The 27,968-nt window shown below is 46.3% G+C and overlaps 1 protein-coding gene and 1 long non-coding RNA gene across 3 annotated transcripts; one reads left to right on the top strand and one right to left on the bottom strand.

Moving 5' to 3' along the window:
* Positions 1 to 461: 461 nt before the first annotated feature.
* On the top strand, positions 462 to 27,335 carry LOC134037592 (uncharacterized). The gene is made up of 4 exons (XR_009932547.1): positions 462 to 850; positions 1,076 to 1,165; positions 6,643 to 6,706; positions 27,242 to 27,335. It is a non-coding gene; the product is annotated as an uncharacterized LOC134037592 (long non-coding RNA).
* Positions 4,332 to 16,266, bottom strand: pthlha (parathyroid hormone-like hormone a). Of its 2 annotated transcripts, none has more exons than XM_062482966.1 (4): positions 16,163 to 16,266; positions 10,152 to 10,273; positions 5,558 to 6,079; positions 4,332 to 5,103 (listed from the first exon to the last, which is right to left on the bottom strand). In XM_062482966.1, the coding sequence occupies exons 2-3, from the start codon at positions 10,256 to 10,258 to the stop codon at positions 5,581 to 5,583; spliced, it is 606 nt and encodes a 201-aa protein (XP_062338950.1). In that variant the 5' UTR covers positions 10,259 to 10,273; positions 16,163 to 16,266; the 3' UTR covers positions 4,332 to 5,103; positions 5,558 to 5,580. The 2 variants fall into 2 exon arrangements, with proteins under 2 accessions (XP_062338950.1, XP_062338949.1); XM_062482965.1 differs by lacking the exon at positions 16,163 to 16,266 and adding an exon at positions 10,709 to 11,270.
* Positions 27,336 to 27,968: the final 633 nt, after the last annotated feature.

The raw sequence follows: 27,968 nt of genomic DNA, 5'->3' as shown, positions 1-27,968 counted from the left end.
CCTCCCTCTTGTGGCTCACAAGTACGGACGCATGAACCAAACATTTCCTGAATCGTGTGTGCTAAAAGGTGATTTTTTTGTGTGCCAAAAACTCACATCCTCGGGAGACCGTTTTCATATTGATCAAGCAGTCATGCAAAACACACTTTATGTTGTACTTTTAAAGGTAGCCTGTTTGCCTTTATATCACAACACTGGCGCTTCTCAGTGCAACTTGCATCCTAGATTTGGTGAGAAAATAGGCCTATTAGCTGTTTTGTTTGGAATAATTAATATATAGTTTACATTACATTTACATGTTTTCATTTAGCATTCGTTTTTATCCAAAGCGACTTCCAAGATAGAGCTTTACAAAAAGTGCATAGGTCAATGATCATAAACAACGAGATAGCCCCAAAACATTGTGGGTAGCCAAAACATGAAGCATATTGTGAAAAGCAAAAAAGTGCCAATGGGAAGAAACATAAGAGCATGTAGTTAAACAAGTTACAATTAAACAACATATGAACCTCAAAAGTGCAAGAGTGTATACCTGTAGGAAAGCAAGCAACAATATAATTCAAAGCGAGTAGAAGACGTTGAATCAGTTTAAGACTAAATCTTTACAACGATCATACAGCAGTAGGTTTTTTACTGAGGTTGTCTCCTCACGTGGTAGTTTTTTGACCTCCATCAATTTGCAAATGTTTACAGAACAGCCTGTTCCAACCAAGTAATTTCGTTGGACATTCCAATGCCTGCGGCCTCGTAGGCTACCTACGACCTAATAACAACCAGTGCTGACATTTATATTGACAGCATCGTGTGAAATTGCTTAATCAAGAACATTGTCTCCATGGGCGACAAGAAGGTGAGTGCTCACCAGGGAAAACTTGCCGCAGCAGGTTTAGTATTTTAAGCGGATACAGCGAATTAATGCCGGATCCATTACTTCCATTACAAATTATTTTACGATTGGTCTATCACAAATACGTTGTGTCTCCTGCTTGTGTCCCATGGACCCTAAAACGATCACTTATTGGCCATGCTGAAGTACTGTCAGATAACATGTTTTGGTTGCTGTTGTATTCCCCAGGTTCTCAGACTGGTCCCAAGTAGTGTGGCAGTGGAACCTCACAAGGACCCTCCCTCAAGGTGGCACAAACTAATAAAGCATTTTTGCACAGTTAGAATAATAATAATAGTTAGAAACTATTATGTTTTGTCAGGTACTAAGGTGGAGAAACAAGTCGCAGTAACATTTTGTCATCACGCACATGGTAAGGGTATACTAATGATTTATAGTGAATTTAAGCTCTTTTAACTCTGAAACGTCTTAGGAGAATTTAGGTGATTTTCAGTCAGATAAAATTTCATCAAAAGGTTGGCAAGCCGAATTATCATTCTTTGGTATAGACTTTTTTCAACTTGTTTGAAAATCACACTCTCGTTCTCTTTGTTTGAAAAGATTTGAAGCTGGGCTGAAATAATCAAGTCTAAGTTTTTGAGCCCTCTTTTTTCCTGCCTCTGCCTATTTAAGCCTGTTCGTGTTTATTTAAATTCAAGGTTTTTTCAGCCCCAATCCATGGAACCTTGTTGAAAACCAATCTACTCACACCACCTCATTTTTGTTGGGGCTGCTACATTTCCCACCGCCTGCCACTTCGCCCAGTCACAGCCTCCGAGGGTGTTTTAGAGATCAGGCAGCTGAGGGAGGCAGGTATAGGACAAGCGGAGCTACGTCTGCCTTGGCAGGATATCCTTTGAACCAATAATCCAGGGATAATTTTCGTGGGCTGGGAGCGGCCCGCCTGATCTAAATTGTGCAGATGTTTCCCACGGCTTGCGGCCTTATTGATTTCCCTGTCAGAGTAGGCTAATTGTCCGGCCTGCCCTCGGACAGTTTCACTTATCCCGCGTTCCCAAGCCCACGGAGGGGATTTTGAAGACTTTTTGACTCATGCCTCTATGTCGTCCTGGAGGAAAACCACCCGCAGGAATGCCAACTCTTCTATTGATGAGATTAAATCCTGTCCTGGTCTGGCTGGACATCTGGCCTTCAAGCCACTGAATGCAGGAGAAACCACTCAGTTTAGCACTCGCTGCCCACATTCTCATCTGAATCATAGACCACAGGAACAAAGATTTGCGTATAACAATCATAGGACCTGACATGGTAATTGGCTCATTTTTTCCCCTCCCAGTTGGATGTCAGTTGGATGCGTACAGGCCTATGAATAAAGACACAGAATCAGCTGACGCATCCATAAAAAGGGACTCAACAAAACAATCATGTTAATGGATTGTTGTTTGTTTGTTGCTGAAACACATGTAAATCCATCTGAACAGCGTCTCCTAATTTACTGATAATACTATTGTCCCTAAGCTCTAGAGGTTTACATTTCTTCCTAATTATTTCTCCTTGATTGTTTTCCCAAGGAGTAGGTCTGAGTCCTGTTGAATAGCAGCCAATTTTGAAATAGGATCAAACTACCCTGAGAGGCCTCTGTAAGTTCAGCTTCTTGCCCATCAAAATAGTTTATTTGTGTGAAGGTGCTTTAAAGAAAACGTCTGTGCTGACAGACCAGCTTCTTTTTCTCACTCGTTGGATGACTTCACAATGAGTTGTCTCTCAAGGTCAGTGTTTTAGATGAATGTTAAACCCATTTCTCCAAGGTAAACATACCATACTGGATACTCAAATATTGCAAAAGAATCACAGCAAAATGACCCAGACACTTTGCAGTGAAGCCGTTACTTCTCTATTTTCGTCACTCTGGGAGTCTTCTCTTGTCACCTTTGGCCCGGCCTTGTTTGTAGAGGTTACATAGACTTATGATGCCACTGAGCAAGTCAGGACATTGAGGTTATGGATATTTATACCAGTTTTATTTTAGTTGGTTGAATGTTTTAACTCTGAGAGCTGTCTTGGAGTCGTCATCCTGTCGGTGTTTGAATCATAACATCAACACTGCTCCCGTTCTCATGTGAGTTGTCTTTCAGCTCTTCAAGAGCCCGCCAAACCAAACTTGTCATGTTGCAAAACCCAGCGCTGTGAATTATTTTAATGGTTCCTGTAGGTGCCAAGTTCTTAACGCTACATTCTTGTGCTTGGAACCGTTGATCATTTGTAATTGAATATTGGGTTAAATTTATGATGAGGAGTGGCAATTTGTTGACACATTTGCTCTATTGAGTGGAAAGCTGTAAAGCACTTCCCTGTCTCTGAAGTGAGAGCAGTATAGCTGGTGTACAGGCTTTGGTTTAGCAGTTTGATAAAAAAAGGCCCCATATTGGAGAGGGTGGTGAGCCCATTTCAGTATTAGCCACTTTGAAATAGATCTTCCAATCCATGCCTTAAAAAATGTGTATGTCTCCAACTGAATGAATAATCTGACCCATGCACCCGGTGGTAGTGTCTGCTTAAATTCTGGGTATGATCTTAGTCAGCGTCCATATGAGAGGCCATTTACTTAGGCTAGCCATGAAAGTCATCCGGGAAACCATAGTGATTTGTGAGTGGGTTCTGCTTCCTGTATGAGGCGACTCATGCACATAAACAAAACGGAAGAAAAAGATGGCATCCCTTTGAGACCAGAGGGAACTATCAATCATGCCATTATTAGTGATGCGGTACCACCTATTTCCCCCATAATCCTCTGTTAAAGTGGTCACTGTGTTGGGTCAGCAGGATTCCTGAATATTCCTCTTGTACTGCCAAGATTTAACATGATCAACTCTTGATCTTATAGAGGACTGGAGCTATTGGCCCAGGGTCTATGGCCTAAGACAGATGGGTCTTCACTTTTGATGTTGTACCGAGAATTCTACTTGAAAGACTTCCTGTCAGTGTGAGCTGGTATTAGGATATAATTGAAATCATGGCAGAACCATCTGTTTACATTTGATACTTCCAGCTAGTGTACTTCCAGTATCAAAGTATGTGGTTACATTGTCATTCCAGGAGGATTTGAGATAAGACTGTTTAATCTGTTGCAAGTGTCCAATTGTCTCTCTACATCTAATGAGGTTTGGATTTCAAAGAGCCGTGAAAGGAGGCCGAGGTCTTAGGGATGTTGTTGATGAGCTCGGCCCTTCAGTGTGTGTGTGTTTGTGTGCACTCGCACAATGTCTCCCTTCACAAGCGATCTAAAGGTCAAGATGGACTTCCGAAGAAGCGAGCCTGGCTTTGCTTTTCATTGATTGAAATGTGCAGGTGAAGGACCCTACAGTAGGTGGTCTGATAGGACATGAACAAAACAGCCCGAAAACAAACGGTGGGGTAAGGGGGGTGGGGGGGGGGGGGGGGGGGTTGGACACATCAAAGACTCACAACACCGAGTAAGGATACTGTCAAATGTTTAATCCATTCAGTATAGGGTGTTCTCTCAGTGCAGGTGACAAACAACAATATTGAGTCGTTGAGTGTTCAGTTTATGTACAGAGTGAACTTTTTTTGTCAATCAGAAGCAAAAGCAGGCCATGAGAAAGGAACATGGATTCCGGGCGAACAGTGTGGGGTGGTGAGGGACAGAGGGGGGGGGGGGGGGGTTGAAGCACAAATGTACAAAGAGCCAATGACCCTGTTGAGTCACACGGACTGTGTTTGTGGGCGACACGAGGGCCATCCGGGTCAGCAGGGGAGAAACGAGACACAAAGGACATACGGCGGAGTGGGAGAAATAACACAGAGGGGTGACCAACGTTTTTCTTCATTTCAATCAACCACAAGAAAAGTCAATGAACAAAATTACTTGTATATATATTTATATTTATATATCTAAAGTGCATTATGGTACAAAAATATAGAAGGTCAGCAGCACCTCGGTACATTTACAAAATAAATACACCATTCAAACAAAATAAATTACCGCAAATCTGACATGTATAATTGGCATAGTCCTAACAAAAAAAAGGATGGATTCACAATGATCAAAATCTGTTGTCCCACAGAGCATTGAATAACGTTTCATCATTATTTTTTATTGTCATCATTATCACTATTCTGGTGTGTTTAGAATATTTACAGACAATAAATATTTCCCTATTACTTTCCAAACAATCACTATTACAGAATACTGCAACATGAGTATTTAGGTGTCCATTTGAAATGTCCTTAGGTTTCTGTAAGACAAGAAACAGAAATAGAAAAATATATTAGTTATTATCTATGCATTCCCAAAACATACAGTTAATTATAGACAGGCCCTGAAATAGAAACTCCATTTATAGTAGAAGTGTATTCCCTGTGTGTGTGTGTAGATTAACAGTGTGTGTAACAGGAACACATGTTTGCAATTATGCAAATCCTACATGTTTCAATAAGGAAAAAAACTCAATTTAACATCAAATGGCTCTTGGTTTCAACAAAGAAACAGCAAGGTGGGAGGTATGGAAATGTATGTAGCAAGTGTGTTTATTTATATGAATTTAATTTGCACAGGAGCCTGTGATGTGTGTGTATACAGCAGAGAGATATTTATTTTTCACCAACTAAGCTTAAAATGAGTTGGCCTCGGGTAACATTTTCACATGCAGGTTAGGGCATGGTAGGAAATAACAATTTGCAGCTCCTCACCTTTGTCAGAGACTGACAGTGTTTTAGTGCAGCGCCCCCTGTAGGCCGAAGAAAGGCCGCCACTCCAGGTGGTAGCCGCTTCCGGGCTCGTCTTCCACCGCCCAGCCCAGCGAGCGCGCCCGCCTTTTCCTCTTCTCGCCCTCCCGCCTCTTGCCGGACCTCCCTTTTTTCTTCTTCTTGCCGGCGGCCTTCAGCACGCCGTCCTTGTACGTCTGGGACTTGTTGGTCTCCTGGGGCAGGTTGGTCCCCTCCTCCTCCTCCAGGCGAAAGCTGATGGGGATGTTCTTGGTGGCCCCGGGTGGCTTGGTGTGGAGGGTCCCCCCGGTCGTGCCCAGGCTCACGCTCACCCCCCCCGGGAGACCCACACCGGCGCCGCTGCTGACCCCCGTTCGGACGGGCAGGTCGCGGATCTCGGCCGTGTGGACCTCGTCCAGCAGCGTCTGGAGCCACATGCGGCGCTTGAAGTCCTGCAGCGTCCGGCTCTTGTCGTGCATCAGCTGGGCGTGGGTCACCGAGCGTTTCCTGGGAGACGAGAGGGAAAACGGGAGATATGGTGTCAGAACGATGCGCATACAAGGCTCATCGAGGATCTTTGTTTTCGAGGTCACTTAATGAGTTCCATTTTCCTTGACCTCAGTCAAGTGTGTCAGTGATCTTAAAAGCAAGCACGGTTCAGGGTGGATCCAGAGGGAATCTTGGTTTACTACAGCTTTGCACTGCATGGCACAATCAGCAGCTTGCAAATGTCGTCCACCTAATATACCTCTACTACATATTAGGATACCAGTAAACAACCAAAAATGTCAGATTTTTATCTATGTTAGATTTGATCAGGGATTTGATCAGGGATTTAACATGCTAAAGTAAAGGTTCATTTGAGTGTACTACGTCAACGCTTTTAATCCCAGCTGACATGTTCACGCGCCCTGTCGCCTGTAGAGGGCAGTATGAGTGAACAAATGTTGGATGTTTCAAGTGTTTCTCGGGTAGCACTTATGGTTAAGATATGTTTTAGGGTGGGCTGAGGTGGCTTGTGTGTACAGTTTACTGACTTTAATGTGGTCCTTTTTTGCCTTTCATGTGAGGAGGATGACGCATGTCAAGAAGTAACATGGGAGCCTTCGTCAGCATTGCGCCTTGATTGACAAGGTAAGGAATTGTTTTCGTTTGATTGTCTTGGTTTGTACAACATTGCAATTTGGTCAAGACTCCGTTTCTGTACTGCTGAAATCATTGGCTATCCCTGTGACATGATTCATAATGGAGAGAATATGGCCCTTTCCAAGCTTGTTAAACTGATACATAAGATTGCATTCTGCCAAAAGTTTTGAGATGAGTTTTCCTTCCATTAGAAAAAAACCCAGATTTTCCCTTCCCAACATCCACTAAATAAGTCTATCTGTCAGACTGGCATTTGTGTTGCAGAGGGAAAGTAAACTTACATCTGTACTTTCTTTTTAATATTCAGTATTTATGACATTTATTGATGTAATTCATTCCACAAGTAAAATTTATTCCTACTGAAGCTCAGAACCAGCTCCTCATCATTCAAAAATAAACAAAAGAGATAGGGTAAAAAGAAAGGAATGTCTATATTATAATTTCAAAAAAGTGTATGGCTTAAAAAAAATGAATATAGCAGGCAACCACTTAGATATTAGTCCGGCTATAGCTCCCAAGTCCGGTCCCATTCATTCTGGGTACCTGAACGGAAGCAATGCTTCTGAATAGACATTCGGCTCCCGCAAGAGTCGTCTGTTCACTTATCCAAAATGATGTGAATGGCAGGGTAGCAGCCAGGGCTCTGCTGCTCTGCTTGACGTAGTGTCTTACTACCTGGGGCCCTGATGCTTCTGAAAACGGAGAGAGGTTGAACGGGGGCAGGGTTCTCTGTCTTGCTGGATGGGAGCATCAGGGCTGGCGGGACACTGCTGCTGAACAGCTTTTGGCCCAGAGCGTCTGAGCAGAACATCGGTAAAGTTTGGGTGAGACACTGACGTTGAGGCCACTCAAAGAGTTGACGGGGTTGAATGGCTTTTTTAGACAACGAGCAAAGCTTTTTTTGAGTCTTGCTTGTGGGGAACTTTGTCAACTGTTGGATCAGCTGTTAGTGATTTATGAAGATATTTCTTACTTGGGCTTTTTTATTTTGCTGAAATTACAAATTGACCAAGACTCAATGAAAAGAATGGCTGTGAACTGGCAGTGTTTGACCCTCCTCTCCCGGTATTTGTGAAAATTTTACACAACACTAGGAACGGAAATGAATTGTCATTTTAAGAATTTGCAAACAGAACGAAAAACTATCCTTTCAATTATTTTTCTTAGAGCAGATTAACATTAGATGAAGAACAACTGGTTATATAATTTATCAATTTCTCAAGCTCTTCCAAGATTATAGAGCAGAAGTATATTTTCTTCTCCAATGAAATAATATCCGGGTAAGAATTTGCCTCCCATACAGAGCAAGCGTTTGAAAGTGGCTTTGTTTATATGCATACAGATATTTCCTGTAATTCTCAGGACTGAAAAATCAACGTGAGTGTACCGTCTTTGAAAACCAATCCGTCTCTGTTTTTACTTTTAATACGCTCACATCAAACACTCCCCAAGGCACAACTAGAGAAAGGAAAGACGCAAGAAGTGGTGAAAAAAGAAGAAGAATAGGCTCAATACATCCAGACGTGGCACACGTCCAACAGACCCCCTTCTTGGCCTACCTGATGTTAATTGTTTCTCTGTGCGACGGGTGGGGGGGAAAAAGAGGGTGAGAGAAAGAGAGAAAGAAGGAGTGTGTTCTGTGTTTACCGCTGAACCACCAGGCATGTCATTTCCTTGCGCTGGCTGGTTGAAGCCCTATCACAGCCGCTGGCCGTGAGTCAGGTGAAACCCTGCCTTGCCTCCCAGGGCTATCGATTGCTCAGTGCCTTGCACATTTCCATGCCCGTTCCCATGCCCTCAGCACCCTCTTTCATGTTTATTGGGATAATACGCTCATGTTGATACACATCCGTCATGGGTTAAGGGTTTACTCAAACTCGGGTCAACCTCAACAAGGTTGTGGCACCCCTTATGTAGAATTCAACTGGCAGAGATTCATTTTCCATATCAAAAACGGCAGCTTCGGGGATGAACCTAATCCTACATAGGCAGAGACCTCACACCTTGCCACATGCATAAAAGGCCCCTGTATTGTACTCTAGACCTGCAGGACTCCATTATCAGACTGTTCACTCTCTCCATATTCCACATACTGTAAAGGTCCTATCCTGCTGGGAGGACACACTAAGGCATGGCTTTAATATCTTTTTGAGGCTTTTTTCCCCCCCCTTTTCCTTCTGCAGAGTCTGGTTCAAGACTCACGCCGCTGCAGCCAAATGCAGTTCAGATGGAATCCCTGTGAGTTTCCCGATACTGATTTAGTTCGCTCGGCTCTCTCTAAAAGCCTTTAGTGTGATGATATTAACACGGGGGGGGGGGGGGGGGGGGACAAAGCCTCACAGATGTCAGTATTCCAGGGATGCCCCGTCGGGCAGAAATATTGACCACCTTTAGCACCCCTGCCCACATCCTCTCACAGTGGCTCTCTATGGCTTCATTAAAACGCGATTCAACCAAAGTGCACCCCTGGCAGTGAGGACACACGCAGGAAAAAAACGAAAAAGCATGGTAGGGAGGGATATTATCTTACCAAAGGGAAAAGCCCTCAGTGCATGTTTAGCATGCTGGCCCGTGTGGGCTTCAGGACTTGAAAGAGCGTTTACTCTGCTAGGCATAATATACTTCACCAGGAGTGCCAGGTTTTGCTTGGTCCGCCGCCTAGCCGTGCATCAGCATTACCCCCCCACCCCCCCAACCCCCCAAACCCCCTCTCTAAGACTCTTCTTTATCCCTGACGGACAGCGATGGATAACAAAGTGCCAAGTGGTGGTGGTGGTGGTGTGGGGGGGGGGGGGGGGGGGATTGGTCACACTAGCGAAGGTGTGAAGATTGGGGAAACAAACAAGGCCATTACTGTATTTAGCCGGTGGTCCAGAACCCCCAGCCAAGCTGGGCCCAGGGGTGTGTGTATGTGTGTGTGTGTGTGGAGGTGTAGTATTTGTTGCAGCAGAGGGGGGCTGAAACGTCCTGAACAGTTACGAGCGCTTGGGAACTAGCGGGGGAGAGAGAATGGAGGGGGGTAAGGGCTCCAGACTCCACAGCGCTTTATCACACTAAGGGCTCGTGCCCCCCCCCCCCCACACACACCTCCACCCTCCTCTCTTTAAGTAAACATGCAGGTGGGCGAAGACTATCAAAACAGCTGCCAGCACGTTTCACAAATGAGCACATTTTCCAGCCTATTAGAGGCAACACACCCGCTCCCCCCACCACCGAACACTACTTGAACATAAATAAACATAAATAATAAATCAAAATAATAAACGAAAGAAATAGATGATAATTTGCCATCGTAATTTCTTCCATATCTAAAAAGAGTTTCTTTGAACAGTCCTTCCCCAGTCTCGAGGCTTCCACTTCACAGCTTCTCCTTTTAATTTTGAATGGATTCATTAATTACAGTATCATTGAAATCGAAAAAAAGATGACTTACATTCTGTTGCTCAAGGCATCAATTGGTCTTCCGTAGTGTGGCACAGGCGAACACAATAAGAACACAGCGAAGCACCACTGTTGTAGAACTCTCCTTGAGCAAAACATTTTGGAACAAGTTCTCTGTGGAAAAAAAAACAGTGAAACATGTTTTAGAAATGTGCAACATGTATATAAGTACCTGAAAACACCAAATGTTCATGTACAATTTAGCATGAATAATATTTTGTATTCAATCAACTGTTTTTTGCATTTTAAATATATTAGTTTTAAATAAATCAGTTTTAAATAATTATTAATAGGCAGTACAAGTAGATAAAAATGAAGAATAAATAATTGGCTTGTTTTTACTAATCCACATTTGTCTTGCAGACAGACGTACTTGCAGAAGTAGAGCCAGAACGTACTGTCTGACTACTGCACTTAATGAACTCAAACCAGTCCAGCATGTTTCAGAGCGAAACAGGAATTCCACCAAGTCCAATTTGCCACAACAAAGCCCCAAACTCAGCTGAAATGAAACAAGCTCAAAGGAGAGAAGACTAGAAGGGAACTTACTTTCCCAAAGCTGTGTCTGTCCAGTTAAAAAAGAACTCTGGTCAGTGATGTCCTCACTTTTCTAAAACAGAGAGAAACTCTCCCCAAAATTTTCCAGGCTGGGAAAACACAAACAAACAAACAAAAAGCCGTCTAGGTCAATCCAGGTGATTCCTCCCTGCTTGAAAACAACTCAAACACAATGAGTTTGTGAGATGTGAGGAAGGGGAAAAAAATCCCCTCAGAAATGAGATTCCAAAGTCTTCCTATTTCTTTTTGCTTATTTGCCCCTTATCTCCAAACAGCACTCACTTCTGGCCTCAACAGTTTTCCTTTTCCAACAAAGTCGAGCAAAAGACTAAAAAGTCAAAGAGGGGATCCAGAGTCGGTGTTGTGTGATGAGCTCTGCTCCAGGTGTGCTGCTGGCTGCTCTGAAGCAGCTCCTCTAGTAGATCTGGTGTAAGAGGCTGACCCGGAGCCTGTTATAGAGGCAGCGCAGCAGAGCGACCGGCAGAGGCTGGAGCGAGAGGGATGGGAAAGTTTGCTGCATGCTGTCTCTCTGCCTTTTGCCGGTTCGGAGGCAGAGGGGGGAGACTTATGAGAGGCCGGGCCCCCCCGATGATGCCCCTGCCCCTGTGTGTGTGTGGTTTGTGTGCGTGCGCATGTGTGCTTGTGTGTTAGTTGAGAGACACAGAGCCGGAGAGGGTGTGGGGGGAGAGAGACTGAGAGGGAGAAGAGAGAGGGAGAGAAAGGAGGAGGAGGAGGAGGAGGGGGGGGGGATTCAGAGAGAAGCTAACGGTGGCAAGAAGGTGGCGCCCAAGCAGCACTCTACAGCAGCCACACAGATCCAGGAATACTTCACCGCTGGAGGAGGTGGAGGAGAGCGAGTCTGTGATGTCTGTGAGGGACGGTATGAGTGTGCGCGTTTCCCATCCCCCAATGCCTGTGTCCCCCCCGCCCACACACACACACACCCCCCCCACGCCCCCACATCTCCGACAGGCAATTGAGGGACACGTCGTAAAATGTTTGAGTTCAGCTGAGTAAAGCTCGGATCTTTTTAGTCACCAGAGGCAGTGAGATGTTTCCGCTACACTGCTGGTGTCCATTGGAGATGTACAGTAAACAGAGAAAAGACGGACACTTTTTTAGAAAAGGTTTTGATCCTTCGTAGTTTCTCTCCCAAGGTTGCAAGCTCAGCCCGGACGTGTTAGAATCAAGGTTGATGCTTTTCCACTTTGAGGAAGTCGGGCCGCCGCCATGACTGCGTCACCCCATATGATGCGGAATGACATCCAGGGACAGGTGTGCGCTGGTTGGTTGGTTGACGCAGTGACTCCGGGCCACAGTTGGCCTTTAGACTGCGCTCTCTCACTGTCCCTAGCCCCCGCCCCCCGCCCCCCTAAGAGAAAGCAGTGATTGTGAGCTTCACTCCCCTCTCCTACCCCGCTCCGCCTGCGGCCATGATGGCGAGCGGAGTCCGGCGTCAGCGCCACACGTGGACTGACCCGGGCGCAGGACCCCCCCCCCCAGAGGGACGATTCTCACACAGCAGATCTTCACGAGGAACAACGTGAGCTTTCCTGCACTGGGTGTTGCTGCTCTCAGAGACACTCCTCACCTGGAAGCAGGCTTCAAATACCATACGAAATAGAGCCCAAACTGAGGGCAGTTTCATACAGTGTAGTAGTAGGTGTTGGAAGACTATACGAAGATACAGCTCGTACGCCTGAACATCAGCAGCACGTCCGCTGGTCAAAGTAACTCCAGTGACTGGTCTGTCCGTTCGCCTGTCTGTCTGTGTGAGTCTGGGTCTGTTTATAGGAAACATTCCTCTCCTGCCCTGGATCCCAGTTGGAGAGATACCTTAGCGCTCTGATGAGGCTTTGGCCCTGCTGCACGGTCTAGCTCAGCAGAAAGTCCTCAAGGACTCGTGTAACTGCTCCACATCGTGTGTTGGGCAAGTTCTCTTCTTTAAAATACGAATGTTCAACAACCCCCTGTTATTAATTGTGAAGAGCTAAGACGTGTCCTTCTACCAGACAGCAGGAGCGGATTGTCGATATTTCAAGTGGTCAAGTGGTCCGTCGAAGTAACGCCGGGGAATGGAATGCTCACCGCAACTGTTTGTCTCTCTTCCTGTTGTCTCCCCTTCAGTGAAGGAAGATGTTCTCACGTGCTCTCTCTCCCTCCGCAGAAGGTTGGCTATGGCGAGGAGTGGAGTGGACGGCAATTTTTCAGTCCACTCCACAAAAAAAACCTGGTCTTGATTCTTTTTTTTTCTTCTTTTTTTTGGAGGGATGGGGTGTGGTGGCAAGGGGAGTTAATTTCAGTCAGTCTGGAAGCTAAAGCTACCCCAAACTCCTTGTTTATCTTCTCTGTCTGAAAGTTATGGAGACACTGGACGTAAGGAGAAGTACGAACGTTTAAGGATTAGCTCGCCGTGCGTTTCCAAATGTTTAGCTAACATTATGGACGGCCTCCAAGGTTTTCAAACAGGGCAGCGTTCTTCAAACAGGGCCAATATCCCAAATGAGGAATGACTGAATGTACTTGCGTTGGGAAAGCCTGCGTGCATGCATTTTAACAGTCTTGGCTAGCATCTGGCTGTAGACTAGTACTAGGGGTTCCCTGTGTACTTGATTCTGACTCACAAGTGGCTATGTTTACTCTGACCAAGATTCCAATTTACAAAATGTTCTATTTTTGTGGATCAGTGACTTTTACTTAGAGTAGCAGCTTAACTGCTAAGGTCATGTTAACAGCTGACAAACTGGTACATTATAGGTTAATTATCACTTATTGTGAATGGGCATCAATCATCAGTGCAGTTGCAGGTATGATGACCCAGAGCAAGGTTCCTGTCAGGGGTTCTGTTCATATATTAGAAAGATTATCTCCCAAGGGAATCATGGGAGTATTTTCCCAGAATGCAACAAACTAGTGAAATTCCTTCAGTTTTGTAAGAGGTCCTGTTTGCAGTGATACCAGGCAGACTCCAAAGCAATTTGGATTCGACACACTTCAATGGGTCGCACAAGTCTTCTTCCTGTCGTTGTTGCCGTGGCCATGCTTACCTTTATATAACGCATTCACGTTTGGAAGGAAAAAATACCTCATATGATTCCACTCTGCAAAAGTCTACTTTACCTGCATATAAACAGGTAAAAAAAAGGCTTTTCCTGGCAGCAAGAGGTATATGGGGAATGAGCCAGGAAAGCTGTTTTAGATTCATAGAAAATTGCTGCGTTTTGGCAGAGGGCAACATACACAAAACAAATGTCCGCTTTTAATCTTAAAACTTCACCCCCCTCCCCTCGCCCCCCTGCCTCCCCCCCCCACACCCCCTGCCTCTCCCTTTGAAAACAATCCTCCTCACAAAGGCAAGTACTGTTACCCCTCCTCCTTTGCCGGCCACCTCAGACCCCTCTCCATCAGTGGGAGATGCCTCCTGTACGGTCTTTGTGCCACAGGCTCAAGATGCACCCGTATGAATGAGATCCTCAGGCAAGTCATGTGACTCCCGGGGAAGGAGCAGTGTTTGTATTTGGAGGGGCGGAAGTCTTGGAAAAATGACTAAGCCGAGATGACGGAACAGTTTGGGAGGACGAAGCTGTGATGGTGCTCGCTCCTGCTGGGAGTGGGGGGGGGGGGGGTGCTTTCTCTCTGTCCCCTTATCCCTTTCTCAAACGCTCTTTCTTCCTCTCGCCCTCCTCTCTTTGTCCCTCTCCCCTTCTTGCGCACACTCAATCTCCTCTCGCGTCTTTTCACCTCTCCCTCTTTCTGCTCTCTCTTTCTCTTTTCTCTCTCTCTCTCTCTCTCTCTCTCTCTCTCTCTCACTCTCTCACTCTCTCACTCTCTCACTCTCTCTCTCTCTCTCTCTCTCTCTCTCTCTCTGCCTGGCTCCTCAGAGCCACCCTTCACCTTTGACCCGCATCCTTGTCCTCCCTCCCCGTGGCTCTACCTAGGCCCTGGCCTATTTGAATTGTGAGGGGAAGAATGCAGCATTCACCCTCCTTCCTCTGGACGCTGGACGGACAGAAGCTCCAGTTTTACTGGCCTACTTATAGGGGACCGGGGAGAGGGTCTTGGTGCACACTCACCTATCCTGCTGAGGTCAGGCACAAAGTCATATTGTGCTCTCTCCCTCTTTTCTCTCCACACCCCATACTCCCCACAGTCAGGCAACCACAAATAGAGATGCTTTCAAAACCTAAAGCCACAGAACTCGCATTCCTCGAATAACTGCATCCCCCAGCCTGACCCCATTACCATTTGGAGGCAACGGATGAAGGGAAGGGTGTCTCTGCCCTGACCTTTCCCCAACCTCTCCCACCCACCTACTGGGATGCCCAGCCCTGTAGCTCCAGCCCAGGACGGCTGGGACAGGTCTACGTGACGCAGATCTGTTCATCTGCCTGTGAAGAGCAGAGGAGAGGACGGGAGGAGGAGGTGGAGGGCAGGCGCCTGTGATCCGCCTGCCTGCCTGTCTGTCTGTCTGTCTCAGGGCCACTTCTGCAGATGTCACCAGAAAGGCGTCTTCTATCCAGTGGTGTGTCATGCTTGGATCCCACCAAGGCAATATCTAGTCCCTGCACTCAATTAGATCGGTTGCGGTTTGCTGTCATCTGCCAGAAAAAAATAAACCCCTGCTTTAGAGTATGAAGGGGATGGGAAAGTGGTTTGGAGCTTGTGACTTGCGAAGGAGTTGTCGATTTCCTTATCTAGAAAGATTCTTTCCTTTCATTTGCATACCTCTGCCCCATTTCGGTTGCTTCCCTGTCAGATGGGAGCTTGGTGGAATGGTAGCCCAAAACAATGACTCTCTTGTCCTCTCTTTCTCAATAACATTTGAACAAGACCAGTCCATCCCATCCATTCTATTAATTATTCTCTGTCTCCGAAAAATGAAAAAAAAGGACTTGTTTCTTCAAGTCGAGTATCTCTCCTCCTCTGAAGCCAACATTTCATAATCACCTACAGTCTTCTGAATGGCTGCCCCCTACCACACTCACCCACCCTCTCCTCTCAGCGGCCCTGCTGCACCCCACATCCCCGCACACAGACTGTTTCTCATCCAGACTCCGGGCGAGTTTTTTACCACCCCAGACGTGGGTTAGACTTGGGCAGGTCTCAGGCTCTAGTTATTGTGGAGGGGTTTACAAGCCAAGAGAGAGTCCCTTAACAAGGCTTCCTACAACGTCTAACATCTTTGAGGACAAGCTCTTGTTTTCACTGGGAGTTCCCCGATTCCCTCTGTTCGTGACATTTTCAAACAAAGCCAGTCCTGTGTCTCTGTGTGGATGTTCTTATCGTCATTGTTTAGACTTTATTCCCAATGTGATGATGAGACAGGTCAAAGTTCTATCCTTGAAATCCATGCAAAACTTCAGAACCAAGATGAAACATGAAAACGTGTTACAGGGGTACACACATTGAACAATCCACGGACAGAAGTTCGTAAAACTCACTTACCACTGTAGGTACAGGTATCTGCAAACTTGTCTTCTTGCCGTTATCACCAATCCATCTGCAAGTTCTCCCGGAAAAAAAAGCTTTCTTCGCTCTCTGCAAGTTTAATTATGACGTCAAAGTCACACTGTGTTGCAGTGACGATGTTGGGATGGTGAAGAGAGGTCTTCACTTGCTGAAGGCTTCCTTACTGTCTTGTGAAGTAAGTTGGTGTTTCACAATATATAGAAGGTTTAGCCCCGCTGCTGACATCATTTGCTGGTCATCATCACTGCATCATGGTAATAGAACCCATGCTGCATATGTAATTAGACGGATGCACTTACTCACGCAGCCTATCTGTCCCTCCCTCCCTCCCTCCCTTTCTATCCCTCCCTCTTACACACATGCACAGACACAGAAACAGAGAAAGCGACACACACACACACACACTTGCATGCACACACACACATACACGCACCACAATTCTTTAGGCTGTAATTTATTGCGAAAACGACTGACACGTGCCAAATGTACTTGTAATACGATAATACGTGTTGTATTATCTCCCTCAACCAGCAAATCACATGTTATTCACTAGTCAAGGTTTAGGGGTCACTATGGATTGATCCTCAAACCTCCTCAAAGACTTTCCAGTAAACTAGACTTCCACGTCACTGAGTTGCCACAATTAAACCTGCCCAACCTAGATGTTAGATTTGAACCTAGAAATGACTGTTATTACTGAAGTCAAAACGCTACCTAAACTTTTCTTAGGCAGATTAATCTAATGATTATAAAGCCCATTATCAAAACAATGTCAAGAGACAGTGCAGCCACGGCTGGTGTTTTGTGTTTGGACTCCTCCATTTGAGTTGTGCGTAATTAAATAATAACCCCCTGTCGTGTTACTTGTCTGACCAACCTGGTGAGGGAAAAAAAAGCTTTCCAAAACACGCCATAGTGGTTTGTTCCTCCCGCCCACCCTTGTTTGCATAGAGTCCCTGCTAATCTCGGGGCTCCAACGCGAACTTGCTCTAATTTCCACTCGTGTGTCGTCTGGTCTGAGGTTGTCTATGTTTAGCTGAGGACCCGTGGTTTGGGTCGGTGCACTACGCTGCCTGCAGGGTCACTGACTGTGTTCCCCACAAGACGAATACATCTCAGCCAAGGCTAGCCAGCCTCTCACCCCTGCTAAACCCAGCTCTTCACACACTGGCTGCACCACTGAAATAGCTCATGCAACTCCTTCTAGTTCTGCCTGCGAAGTTACCTTGATGAAAACAGGAAGTCATGTCTTCCTTGTTGGGGTTAGCAATATGTTCAAGGTGTCAGATTAGTGCAGAGCAAAACAAATGGTTTAGCATGTTTGTCTTGCCCCCCCCCCCCCCCCCACACACACACACACACACACATAACAGAGATGATTATGGACGGTTCACTTGAGTGTCTCATGATGGTGCTGTGCCCAGTGCCATTGTATAACGAACTTAATTCCACATCAGCAATTTTTTTCCAGATTCCTGTGGGAGACCGCTCAGTGGGGTGCTTTTTTGTCGCCTTCTTAAACTTGGCGAATTAGCCTTGTTGTGAGGAAGAGTTCCACAGCGAGTCTCTCTCCCATGAGAGGGCTAAATGACTGTTTCCCACGCAATAGCGATTTGAAGGACATTTGCATATCTAAAGCTGGCATGGTCTTTGTTTCTGGCAAGCTCTACATCACGAATCTCAGGTTCTGGTATTCCCCTTCCAGTCCAAGAGATGAGTTCCAGTTTTGGCTGTCATAAAGCCAAACCCCGGTCCAACTAAACTCCTTCTCGCTCTCAGGGACAATCAGCTGGTGGAGAAGAAGGAAGACCTCACTCTTGTCACGAATAACCCTGTCTTAAAATCTGAAGACTTTCGCTGAAAACCTGAAGACTTTCGCGAGTTCTTCCAGCCACATCATTTGCATCCTCGAGTTTTTCAAATTCAAAGTGCATAAAGCCTTTTGTCCAAATCCTTCCTCTGTCACCCTTCACCTGGATGTGTTGAAACGGATTTCTTGATTCCAGGGTCAGACTGCACTGAATCCTGTCCTCTAATATCACAACCTGTTTTATCACCGTCGGAGAACCGTCCACTACAGGAGTTTCAGCTCCAAGGGTTTCATTAGTGGAATGTAATGTCTTTATTCTTGTATTGTGGACCCTGTTGGCTTGGCTGGTTGGGTTCCTCAGTGTGTATGGGGCAGGTCAGTCCTATGTGACGCTCATCATGTTTCTGTACCTGGTCATGTATGGTCATACTGTGAAGAATTTTCCATGAGGGTCTAAAAGTATTTTTCCCCTCCCTCCTTGTTTTTTCTTTACTCCCCGGTCACTGCCTTCCTCAGGCATTACGCACCTTGGGCCGGGAGTGAAATCAGCATGAACCCAGCCAGTGAGGGGAGGTCAGTTCTGTGTGGTCTTCTATCAAAGTCACCTGCCGCCTCACTCCTGGCCTGTTGTAAACCCGGCTAGTCTCTACACGCATCCTGGTATGGAGACTTCACGCCCTGGCGTTCTGTGATCTACGACAACTGAGAGTTAACCCCTTCATCTTCAACCACCTTTCACCTGCCCCTCTGAACCAGTCTTTCTCGGGAGAAAAACAGATTTTTTTTTTCTGGAAACAGTTGAATCACTACGACTCATGCACACGGCTAGTCCTTTCCACCTCTCGGTTTGCTTTTCCAGAGGACCTGCGAGCACTCCCCGCGTCAGGGTCAGTGGAATTCCTCCGTCTCTTTCTTCCTGTGTAGAGGTTAATGACTGTGGTTTCCATGGTGTGCAAGTATTATTTCCTCCCATCCTGTCCTACCTCAAACACGCCGGCTCTCCTTGAGGGTGGTGAGAAAACAAGATGGATGACATGAGGTCAGTCCAGAGCCCGCCCTCACCCGTTCTCCTTAAGGGCACTCCGGCGAAACTGGCTTCCTCGAAAAGCTCATTCGTAGAAAGCATTTTGGGATGTATAGATTGCGTAATAAGCTGAATCTTGGCCCCCTTTTTTGTTTTTTACTTTTGTTTGCCAGATTAGGACGACACTTCATCCTTCTTTTTAAAACAAGCTGCCCATCCACAAAATATATAGGGTGCTGCACTGTTGTATTAGCATTGTTTTTGCTGAGCGTTTACGGCTTGATTTGTACTGGTATGCCGATGGCCAGTATTTGCTGTCAACATCTCAATCAACAGGCTGTTGGAGGGCCTATAAGCCACAGTGTGTGTGGCCGGTGCGGTAGTCAATAAAACTGCTGTCCTTCAGCTCCATGTTGGCGCCAGGGCGGGGTCTGTGGGGCCAAGCGGTCAGATCCGATTGGACAAGGCTTTCTCCTGGCATTGCCCAAGCTTTCTAGAGCCATGGTTTGCTCCTGTTTCCCTTCGTCAGGATTTAAGGCCAGCGGCTGTACCTATTGGATCCATCTCGGAGTTTCGGCAAATGGAATGAGCCAGGCGGTTTTTTACGGCCTAAGAGAAATTCCCATACCAAAAACAATGATGGTTATTGTGCCACTTTAAGCCTTGATGGCAAAGCAAACAGGCTTATTGCCTTAGGGCCATCAAGCATGCCCACAGTGTTTGGAGAAGTGAATATAAAAACGCGTGACACAGGACACAGTCAGTCTTTGACAGTTGAGTTAACATGGAAGACATGCAAACAGAAACTGTTCGCTGAGTTATTAAGAGACTGTTTGAATTCCTGGGAAAGCATTCCTCATTAATTAAGTCACAGTTATCTGAACTGCACTTAATTAGATATCCGGCTTGTGTCTGTTTGCGTTACTATCAAAAGATTGTGTAAAAGTATGGAAAAACATAAAAATAGATGGGAGGACAGGACTACAGATCTACAAAACACCTCGTTAGTAAGATTTTGCGTTCACCGTCAACAGTTTACTATCAGCTTAGTAACCATGGATTCAATGTGGTGTTCATTTAAAAGTGGTTTCCTTTATTAAGAAACTGTAAGATCCAAAATTGTCCCGTAAAAACCTGTTCCACATGTGTTTCTGTCTTATTGTGGAGACAACAAGCTGAAAAATCCGATATGGAAAGTATTTCAACGAACATGCGACAATGCTATTAACACAGCTCTTTGAAAGTGACTAATAAAACACAACTCATTTGGTTCACTTTGCTTCGCATTAGTTCACTTCCACCTCAAGGAGGAAGTTGAAAATGAGTATTTAAAATACAGACATTTTAATCACAATTGGGTCAAAACCGGTGAAGCATTAGCTTTAGCACATTTTCTCCGATATTTTCTCTGTTATCATAGATGCTCTGGACGCCCCATGAAATACTGTTTTACTGTATTAAAGAAAGCCTATAGACTATATGTTGAAAGGAAAGCCTATAGGCATTATGTTGAAAGGAATATCTAAGTACAATTCATTAGTTAGTTAGTAAATCTTCCTGACTCCCGACAAATGCTTACCCCTAAACATGACCTTGAATGGGTAACGCTGAACATGGATCAAAAGAAGAAAGGAAATTGAAGGAATATATATTTTTCTCTCTTATGGTTTATTACCCATTCCCAGAACCCATTTCCCCCCTTGAGTCAGAGAGCATATTTTATTCTACTGATCCTCTCTTGTCAGGCCTGAGAGGTTGCCAACCCGGTTTGCCTTTGAACACTTAATTTGATTCAGTAACATTTCATGCAGAATAAACGTGAATATGTTTTGAATAAAATAACAACGGGCTGCAGTTCAACACAAATCCCGGTAGTTACCTGTACCCTACGCCCTCTCCCCATATCCCAATGTGTTCCTGGGCTGCTAATTACCCCAAGTACTTTGATGTTACGTTCCCTTTATTATGTACACATGCCTCTGCTCTCACTTTCGCTCTCCCTCGCAAACATACACACACAATATGTAGCTACTTGGAGTCTGTTATTAATTAGTGGTATTTTCTTGTGCTATTAATAGTTGCGTGATGTCTGATTTGCTTTGTGTGGCGGAAATTCAACTTGGAAATTGAACCTAATTGGACGTGTTTCAAGTGTGGCCAGGCAGACGGCTCCGGCACAGACCGACGATACATTTCATTGGCGTTCATGTTGCTCTCTGTCTGTCTCACTTTCTCTCTTTCTCTGCTCCTCTATTCCTCTTGCACGTTTGGGTAACCCAATAATCGGTGATATTGACATCCGAGGACTCTTCTCGTGTTCCTATCTTGGCCTCTGCGCTTGCATTTTTCAACTTAAAGACAAATGTATTTGTGTTTTGGGGGTTCCCATTGACCTACATGAGTGCTAAGGGAGGCCTTCCTTAGAAACCTTCAAAGTCCCCATTTTAACTGGAAAACTCCATTTTTCACTGGCGCCTTCTTTTGCAGCATAACCCCTGCTTGGCTGTCCCCAACACACCGTAGCCAAGCTGTGGAAGAAAGAGGTTGGAATTACCGATTCCTGCTCTAACTTAATCTCCGAGGACACCTATGCACATGGAAACTACTGTAAACGGACCACAAGAAAAACAGTCCATTGCACAAGCATAGTAAATATCGCTAGGAGACATTTTGAGTCCGAATATTTTAAGTAATGCAAGGCTTTTAAAAGAATTATGTGAACAGGGTTGACAAAGTACATATGTTTTCAGATGAATTTTACGCCTGTGTTGAAAACTCAACTGCCTCCCTCTTTACTTGGTTCGGCAAATTTGCAGACATTGGAAATTGTGTTTTTGCATTTTCAGGTTTTAAGTGCCTGAGAAAATACTGCAATATGTTGCCTCTAGACTTAAAAGTGACACACAACCTAAGTGGGTGGTAAGACACCGGGGTTGTACGGTGGAAAATTGGGCAGCGAGAAAACATCTATGTTTAAAGAGAAAGAGTGTATTTTTTGGTGTTCTACATTTGGTTTTACCATTCATAGCTAGTTCGTTGGATCGATAGGATCATTTCTAATCACTTGTGTCTCAGTTTCAAAAGTTGGATGTCGAACAGTGATCTCTCACCACATCTATTAGTTGTGTTTCATAACGGATTTGGCATATTAGGATTTGATGTATTGCAGTCTCTGTGACACATTTTGTCCCATAGTGGAAAGTGACGGTTCATGTAAAAGAATCAGGCACCCCCTCCTTACCAAAGAGTCCATCTCCATTACAACTGGTTTACATGTCTCTGAATGTGACCCTGTGTGATGTGGGCACTGCAGGGTCCGTAGTGCAGGGCAGATCCCTTTGGGGCCAGACAGAGCTGATTGGATAATGCTATAATAACACTGGTGCAATGCGACTCATGGCAGAGGGACACCACAAAGCCGCAGTCAGACTAATCTGTGGGTCTGAGGCGGGGAGGACCGCTGGCTTTATCTGTGCACAGCAGCCCGCTGTGGTCGCCTTTTCACAGCTCCCAGCGTTTCACGGCCTCGTTCGACCAGGCTGGCTTTCCACTGGGGGGGTGAGTAAGCGGTGCCCCCACACTGACGCACAGCCTTGCCTCCTCGTGGATCCTTCTGACTTTTCACTACAGGCAGGACTCCCAGTCCCTGTACCCCCCGGTCCTTGCCCAGAGCAGAGCCCCAAATGTCAGCCTCATGTCGAGAACGGGTAGCTATGTTTGGACCGTGTGGATGTGTCACAGACGTTGATTGTTTAGCCTTGAACTTTCCCCTGGTGGAGTTCCACTTTTGTACACGCAGTGACTGTTTTGGACCTCGGTCATGGAATAGGCCAATGTTAGACTTGCCTTTTCGATGATAGTGAAGTTGACAACTGAGTCATGTGAAATTGTGGAAAGAGAGTTGTCGGGTGTATTCTTATTGCTGTCCTGCACACGTGACCATGAATGAGTGTCAGTCCTGGTCCAAAATCCACAAACCGAGTCAACATGTCCGTATGACAAAGCTTCAAACAGTTAAACCTCTCAGGTACATTCAAAAAGGCAAGTCATTGTAAGCATTACCTAATGCTTGTTTAGGGTTAAGCCAAATAGGGCCCCTGCTATAACTCATTTAGCATACCAAAAGTCACTTTTCGCACAATTTTGGATGTAATGATCGATGATAGGTAATAAATGGGCACTGAAAAACCCCCGTTCCTAGAGCAGTGGTGAGCTCTCACACATTTTATTCGCTGTGGCAACACACAGTAGGGAACAGCCTGGGAAAGCAGGCTTTGACAATTGGATATTGTTAGGCCAGGGCCTAGCATGCAGGTGTGTTATGTAATTATTATTATACTAACCATCTCTCTTGAGAGGTGTTATGGCAGCTAGGTAGGGAGGTGCCGATGGAAACGACCCGCTCCTCACTGTATTGAAAGGCAGCGATGAAAACACAGTGGGGTGCATGTGCAGTGTGAGTGTGTGTATATGTTAATGTAAATGGACTAGTCACTGAGACTGCCATTTTATTTCATACATTTCATGATGACTGGTATTCCCTTGGCCCCAAAAAAGGATTTCACGTTGTGCGTTAATACGCAAACGAATATGGGCAGGACACATCTGTGTGTGTGTGTGTGTGTGTGCCAGAGTGTGAGGGAAAGAGAGAAAGAGAGAGGGAGACCAATGGAATAAAGGACTACATTCTGCCTCAACTGGTCAACTGGAGGGTCGTTAATGTACTTTGAAGGAACCAATTTGTGTCAACTTTAAAACCTAGCTAACAAAGTGAAAAGACATTCGTAATCCTGACACAGTCCTACACAGGGAGCCACCTGAATTAACCACGTTTTTTTTTTGGAGCTCGCCATTTTTTTGAGCTGCCTTGCACCTTTCACATGCTAGAGTTCTCTTCAGGATTTCATATCAACATTCCTTACAAACCGGATGTTTAGGAACTGTTTGGGAGCCAGACCGTCTTACGATTCAATTTGACTTTGATAAGAGCGTCTTGACACTCAAGACGTTGCCTTGGAAACAACTAAAGAAATAAACAAAGACCAGACAAGACAGTGTTTTCTGATTAGAGACCCACCCACCACAAAGTGTGTCAATGGAGGCATGTGCGAGATGTTACGTTGGGTCGTTAATATGCCTCGGGAGTAAATCAAGTCCAGTGATAAATCCGACTTTATACATGAACTTTTGATACACCAGGGCGTCATCCTGGCTAAAATAGCCTAGAGTGGCTCCGTCCAACGCTACACTCATGTGAAGATGGGGGGAGGGAGGGAGGGGGGGAGGGGGGGGGGGGGAGGGGGAGACTGCTCCCTGGAGACTGTGGACACCTGGTTTTGATATTCCACTTCCTTATGAGAGAGTGAGGCATTGATCTCCCTTCCAGGACTGCTCATCCTTCCTGTGATTGATAAACTGCGGTAATAACCTTGGAGACAAGATGCCCAGAGACGCCCACCCCAGGCATGTGTTTTTGTTAAGTCCAGACTATCCATCTATACCATAGCTGGGGGCTTGCATTTCACAGGTTTTCTTTGGTAGTGTAATCAGCCAGACATACAGGATGTTTTCGCTATCTACCTTATAGAATTTGGTGGTCTATACTACCGCTACTACTTTTCAAAAAGTTCGTCAATCACGACTACTGAAAAACAAGCTGTAGTGGTTGGCTCCTGGCCAGGTAAGGATGGGTGGGCTAGACCAGACCTGGTTTGTAGACACAGCTCACCTCTGCTTCTGCTTTCATCATAGTCAGTTGGTGTGGGGCCCCCGGGGGCCCCAGTCTGGGGCTCTGACCAACGCTCCCACAGCCTCTCCTCTCCGTGGCACGTTGGCTGTAGCCAGCTGGAGCGGGCCAAAGGCCCACACAGACCAGACGCCCTCCACCCCCACCCCCACCACCACACCACCACCACCACCCCTTTTTCTCTCTCTGTCAGGGTGTTTCTTTCTCTCTCTCTCTCTCTCTCTCTCTCTCTCTCTCTCTCTCTCTCTCTCTCTCTCTCTCTCTCTCTCTCTCTCTCTCTCTCTCTCTCTCTCTCTCTTTTTTTTTTTTCTCTCTCTCTCCTTATCTCTCTCTCCTTATCTCTCTCTCTTTATCGCTCTCTTCTTCTCTCTCTCTCTTTATCTCTCTCTCTCTCTCTCTCTCTCTCTCTCTCTCTCTCTCTCTCTCTCTCTCTCTCTCTCTCTCTCTCTCTCTCTCTCTCTCTCTCTCTCTCTCTCTCTCTCTCTCTCTCTCGCACTCGTGCCCCCGGCCCCCATAGCTCCCTAAACCTCAGGCATCACCACAAGCGGACCGTCCTCTGCCAACAAACACACAGCACAAACTCCCAGTCTGAGCTCTTATTTTTGCCTGTGCTTCCAGTGCCCTGGTAAACATAGCACTGCTGTAAACTTGGCGTGGGCGGCATGGCGTTTGACGAAGGCGGGATTCCACACGCTGCTATCCGCCCCTCACTTTTTCTGTTTTGGAGGCAGCGGTGATGTCACTCTTCTGTCTGTGGTGCGGCGTCAGCCACGCTGATTGGTTCCAGCCGGCGTGGGCCGGGGGGGGGGGGGGGGGCTGGGTCAGGGGAGGTTGTGTGCGTGTGTGTGTGTGTGTGTGGTGGGGGGGCGCGGTTGGTTGTTTGGGCGCGACAATATCATAACACTGGGACAGGGCCCAAGTCGGGGGAAGAGGGGAATGCTGTCTGTGTTGAACTGTACGAACTGTGTTTCATTCATTCTCAAGTTTCTATACCTTGTTTCACACAGACTTAAGGTCAATCTTTTTCCGTTTGGCGCTACCATAGGTTGACTTTGGTGCTGTGGACTGAAACAGTAGCGTCTCACAGTGGAGCGTAGGAGAGTGAGACAATAAACACTCCATTTGAAAACATCACACTGCCATTATTTGGTTGAACTGTTCCCCCCTTCTTTGATCCAATTAGCATCAGTTGTCTTTGTGAATGTTCCTGATTGGCCTTTAAAGCGATCGTAAGGAGGGGATCCAACACATTGCGGGGGCTTTGCCACGGTTACGTTTACGCATGTGACAAGGAGCGAGCTATTAAAAGCAGCGGTGGGCGTCGAGCTGCTGCCTCTGTGTTGTGGACTGCGTCTGTGGTGGCGGTTTCCAACCGTAGGGTTTCACTTGTTAAAGAAACACTTTTCTGACTCACAGCGCAGGCCTCCGAGTAAGCCTTGCTCTCGCCAGCCCTGCCAGTCAGTCTGCTGAGACAGGCCCCCGAATCCCGACACTGAGCTTACCGTCACGTCTGAGACCGGTCGCTGTACTTCACTGTACTTACCGGAAAACGGCATCATGTGATACCACCGCCTTCTCCACAGTATGCGGTTTAACTCGAGACGTTTTGTCGTCTTCTCATCACCAGGGTAACTTTGTTTGTCGTATTACGCCTGGCGCTGTCTTGGATTTTGATCTTGGGATCTGCAGCAGCCAGGGTTTCGTTCCTGTGGACCCCCCCCACCCCCCCCCATGAGCTCTGGTTTCTCGCCCCCCCTCAGTGTGATAAGAGCCGAATCTCACACACACACACACACACACACACTGGGCCTGTGGCCTTTCCGACCACCTGCGTACGAAACAGCCAGTCTCTGTCACTGAGACTCCCACACCCGCAGGGTTACATATCAAGTCTCGGATCACCCCTACTTAGATAAAGCCAAGTGCTTAACATGGATTGATCTTTCGGTCTGCAATCGCAACATCTGGCTTACAGCATGACAGTATTGACAGTCAGGACAGACAGAATCCCCCGGAAAATCCATTAGAAGGACTTCACTTTGTCAGCACATTCTAATACTTTGACCTAAACTCCCCTGCCTGGTTCTTAATGTATTAAATGTGCCGCCACCCCCTTACCCCCTAGAGTTGGTGTCAAGTAGACCTGCTAGCAGACAGCAATCTGGACCCCCCAGATATCAGCAGGGGAGGGAGTGCTGCCATGCACTGGCAGCTGTATTCAATTCCCCCCCCCCCCCCCCCCGCCCGCCCACCAACCAAACGTGTCTGTGTATATGTGGGAGCAAGGGGGGCCGACAATGTCTGATACTCTCGACAGTCTGTCATCAGCAAGTTCTCACACGGCCACACCCACTTTCCAGTCTGTCCTCACCCCCCATACTGTCTCAGTTCACAGGTCACGCCCACTGACTAGCCGTGCATTTGGCAATCACCCCCGGCCAAGAAATTCGCTGTGTGTGTGTGGTTTTGTATGAGAACTCTATAGAGGAGCAGCCATACTCCATCAGAAGACAGTGTGGCCAAGACTGAGGCTGCAGGCTGGATGATCTGGATCAGCGATGACATCACCCTGCTGGCTTGTTGTGTTTGTATCCAGGCTGTTTATACACACCGCTGGTCCTGGGTATGAGACAGTGTGTGTGTGCGTGTGTGTGTGCGTATGTGTGTGTGTGTGTGTGTGAGAGTGTTCTGGGTTGATGAGGGGGCCGATGGAGACAGCAAAGGAACTCCACCCAGAGACAGCTCATGAGGATGACGCCATTTTGACTGAGACGTAGATTTCCGTGACGCGGCCGGCCCGCTGCCCCTCATTGATCACAGCGCAGAGCGCGGATTGAGTTGACAAAGGTGCCACGGATTCTGACAACTCAGCGAAGCTATTTCGATCGTCGGTCTCCGCCTGCGCCCACGATCGTCTCATCAGTCCAAGGAAAGTTGGCCAATATGTCAAAATAACTACGATTTTAATGACAAAAAAAGGACGACAATAAAATACACTTTTATTCGATCTTACAGAGTGATTCAAAAGGAAACAGTGAACAGAACAAAAGCTGTCACGCTCGTCTTTGATAAATGACCTCCCCCCTTGGCTTTTAAAGTGTTACATAATAATAATAAGCCTTAAATCTTTGACCTCATTCACTTCACTAAATGTTGGGCATGGAACAATTGTAATTTCATGGCATACATCCTGGACATCATA

This window comes from Osmerus eperlanus, chromosome 17, assembly GCF_963692335.1.
Source record: "Osmerus eperlanus chromosome 17, fOsmEpe2.1, whole genome shotgun sequence".
In the NCBI taxonomy this organism is placed as follows: Eukaryota; Metazoa; Chordata; class Actinopteri; order Osmeriformes; family Osmeridae; genus Osmerus; species Osmerus eperlanus.
This window is presented reverse-complemented; position numbering and strand designations above follow the sequence as displayed.

What these genes read in the sequence shown, in the direction of transcription:
- pthlha (XM_062482966.1), bottom strand. Translation starts at nt 10,258, where the DNA reads ATGTTTTGCTCAAGGAGAGTTCTACAACAGTGGTGCTTCGCTGTGTTC. An exon ending in GATGCCTTGAGCAACAGAAT is followed by an intron (nt 6,080 to 10,151) that starts GTAAGTCATCTT and finishes CTCGTCTCCCAG; the next exon opens with GAAACGCTCGGTGACCCACG.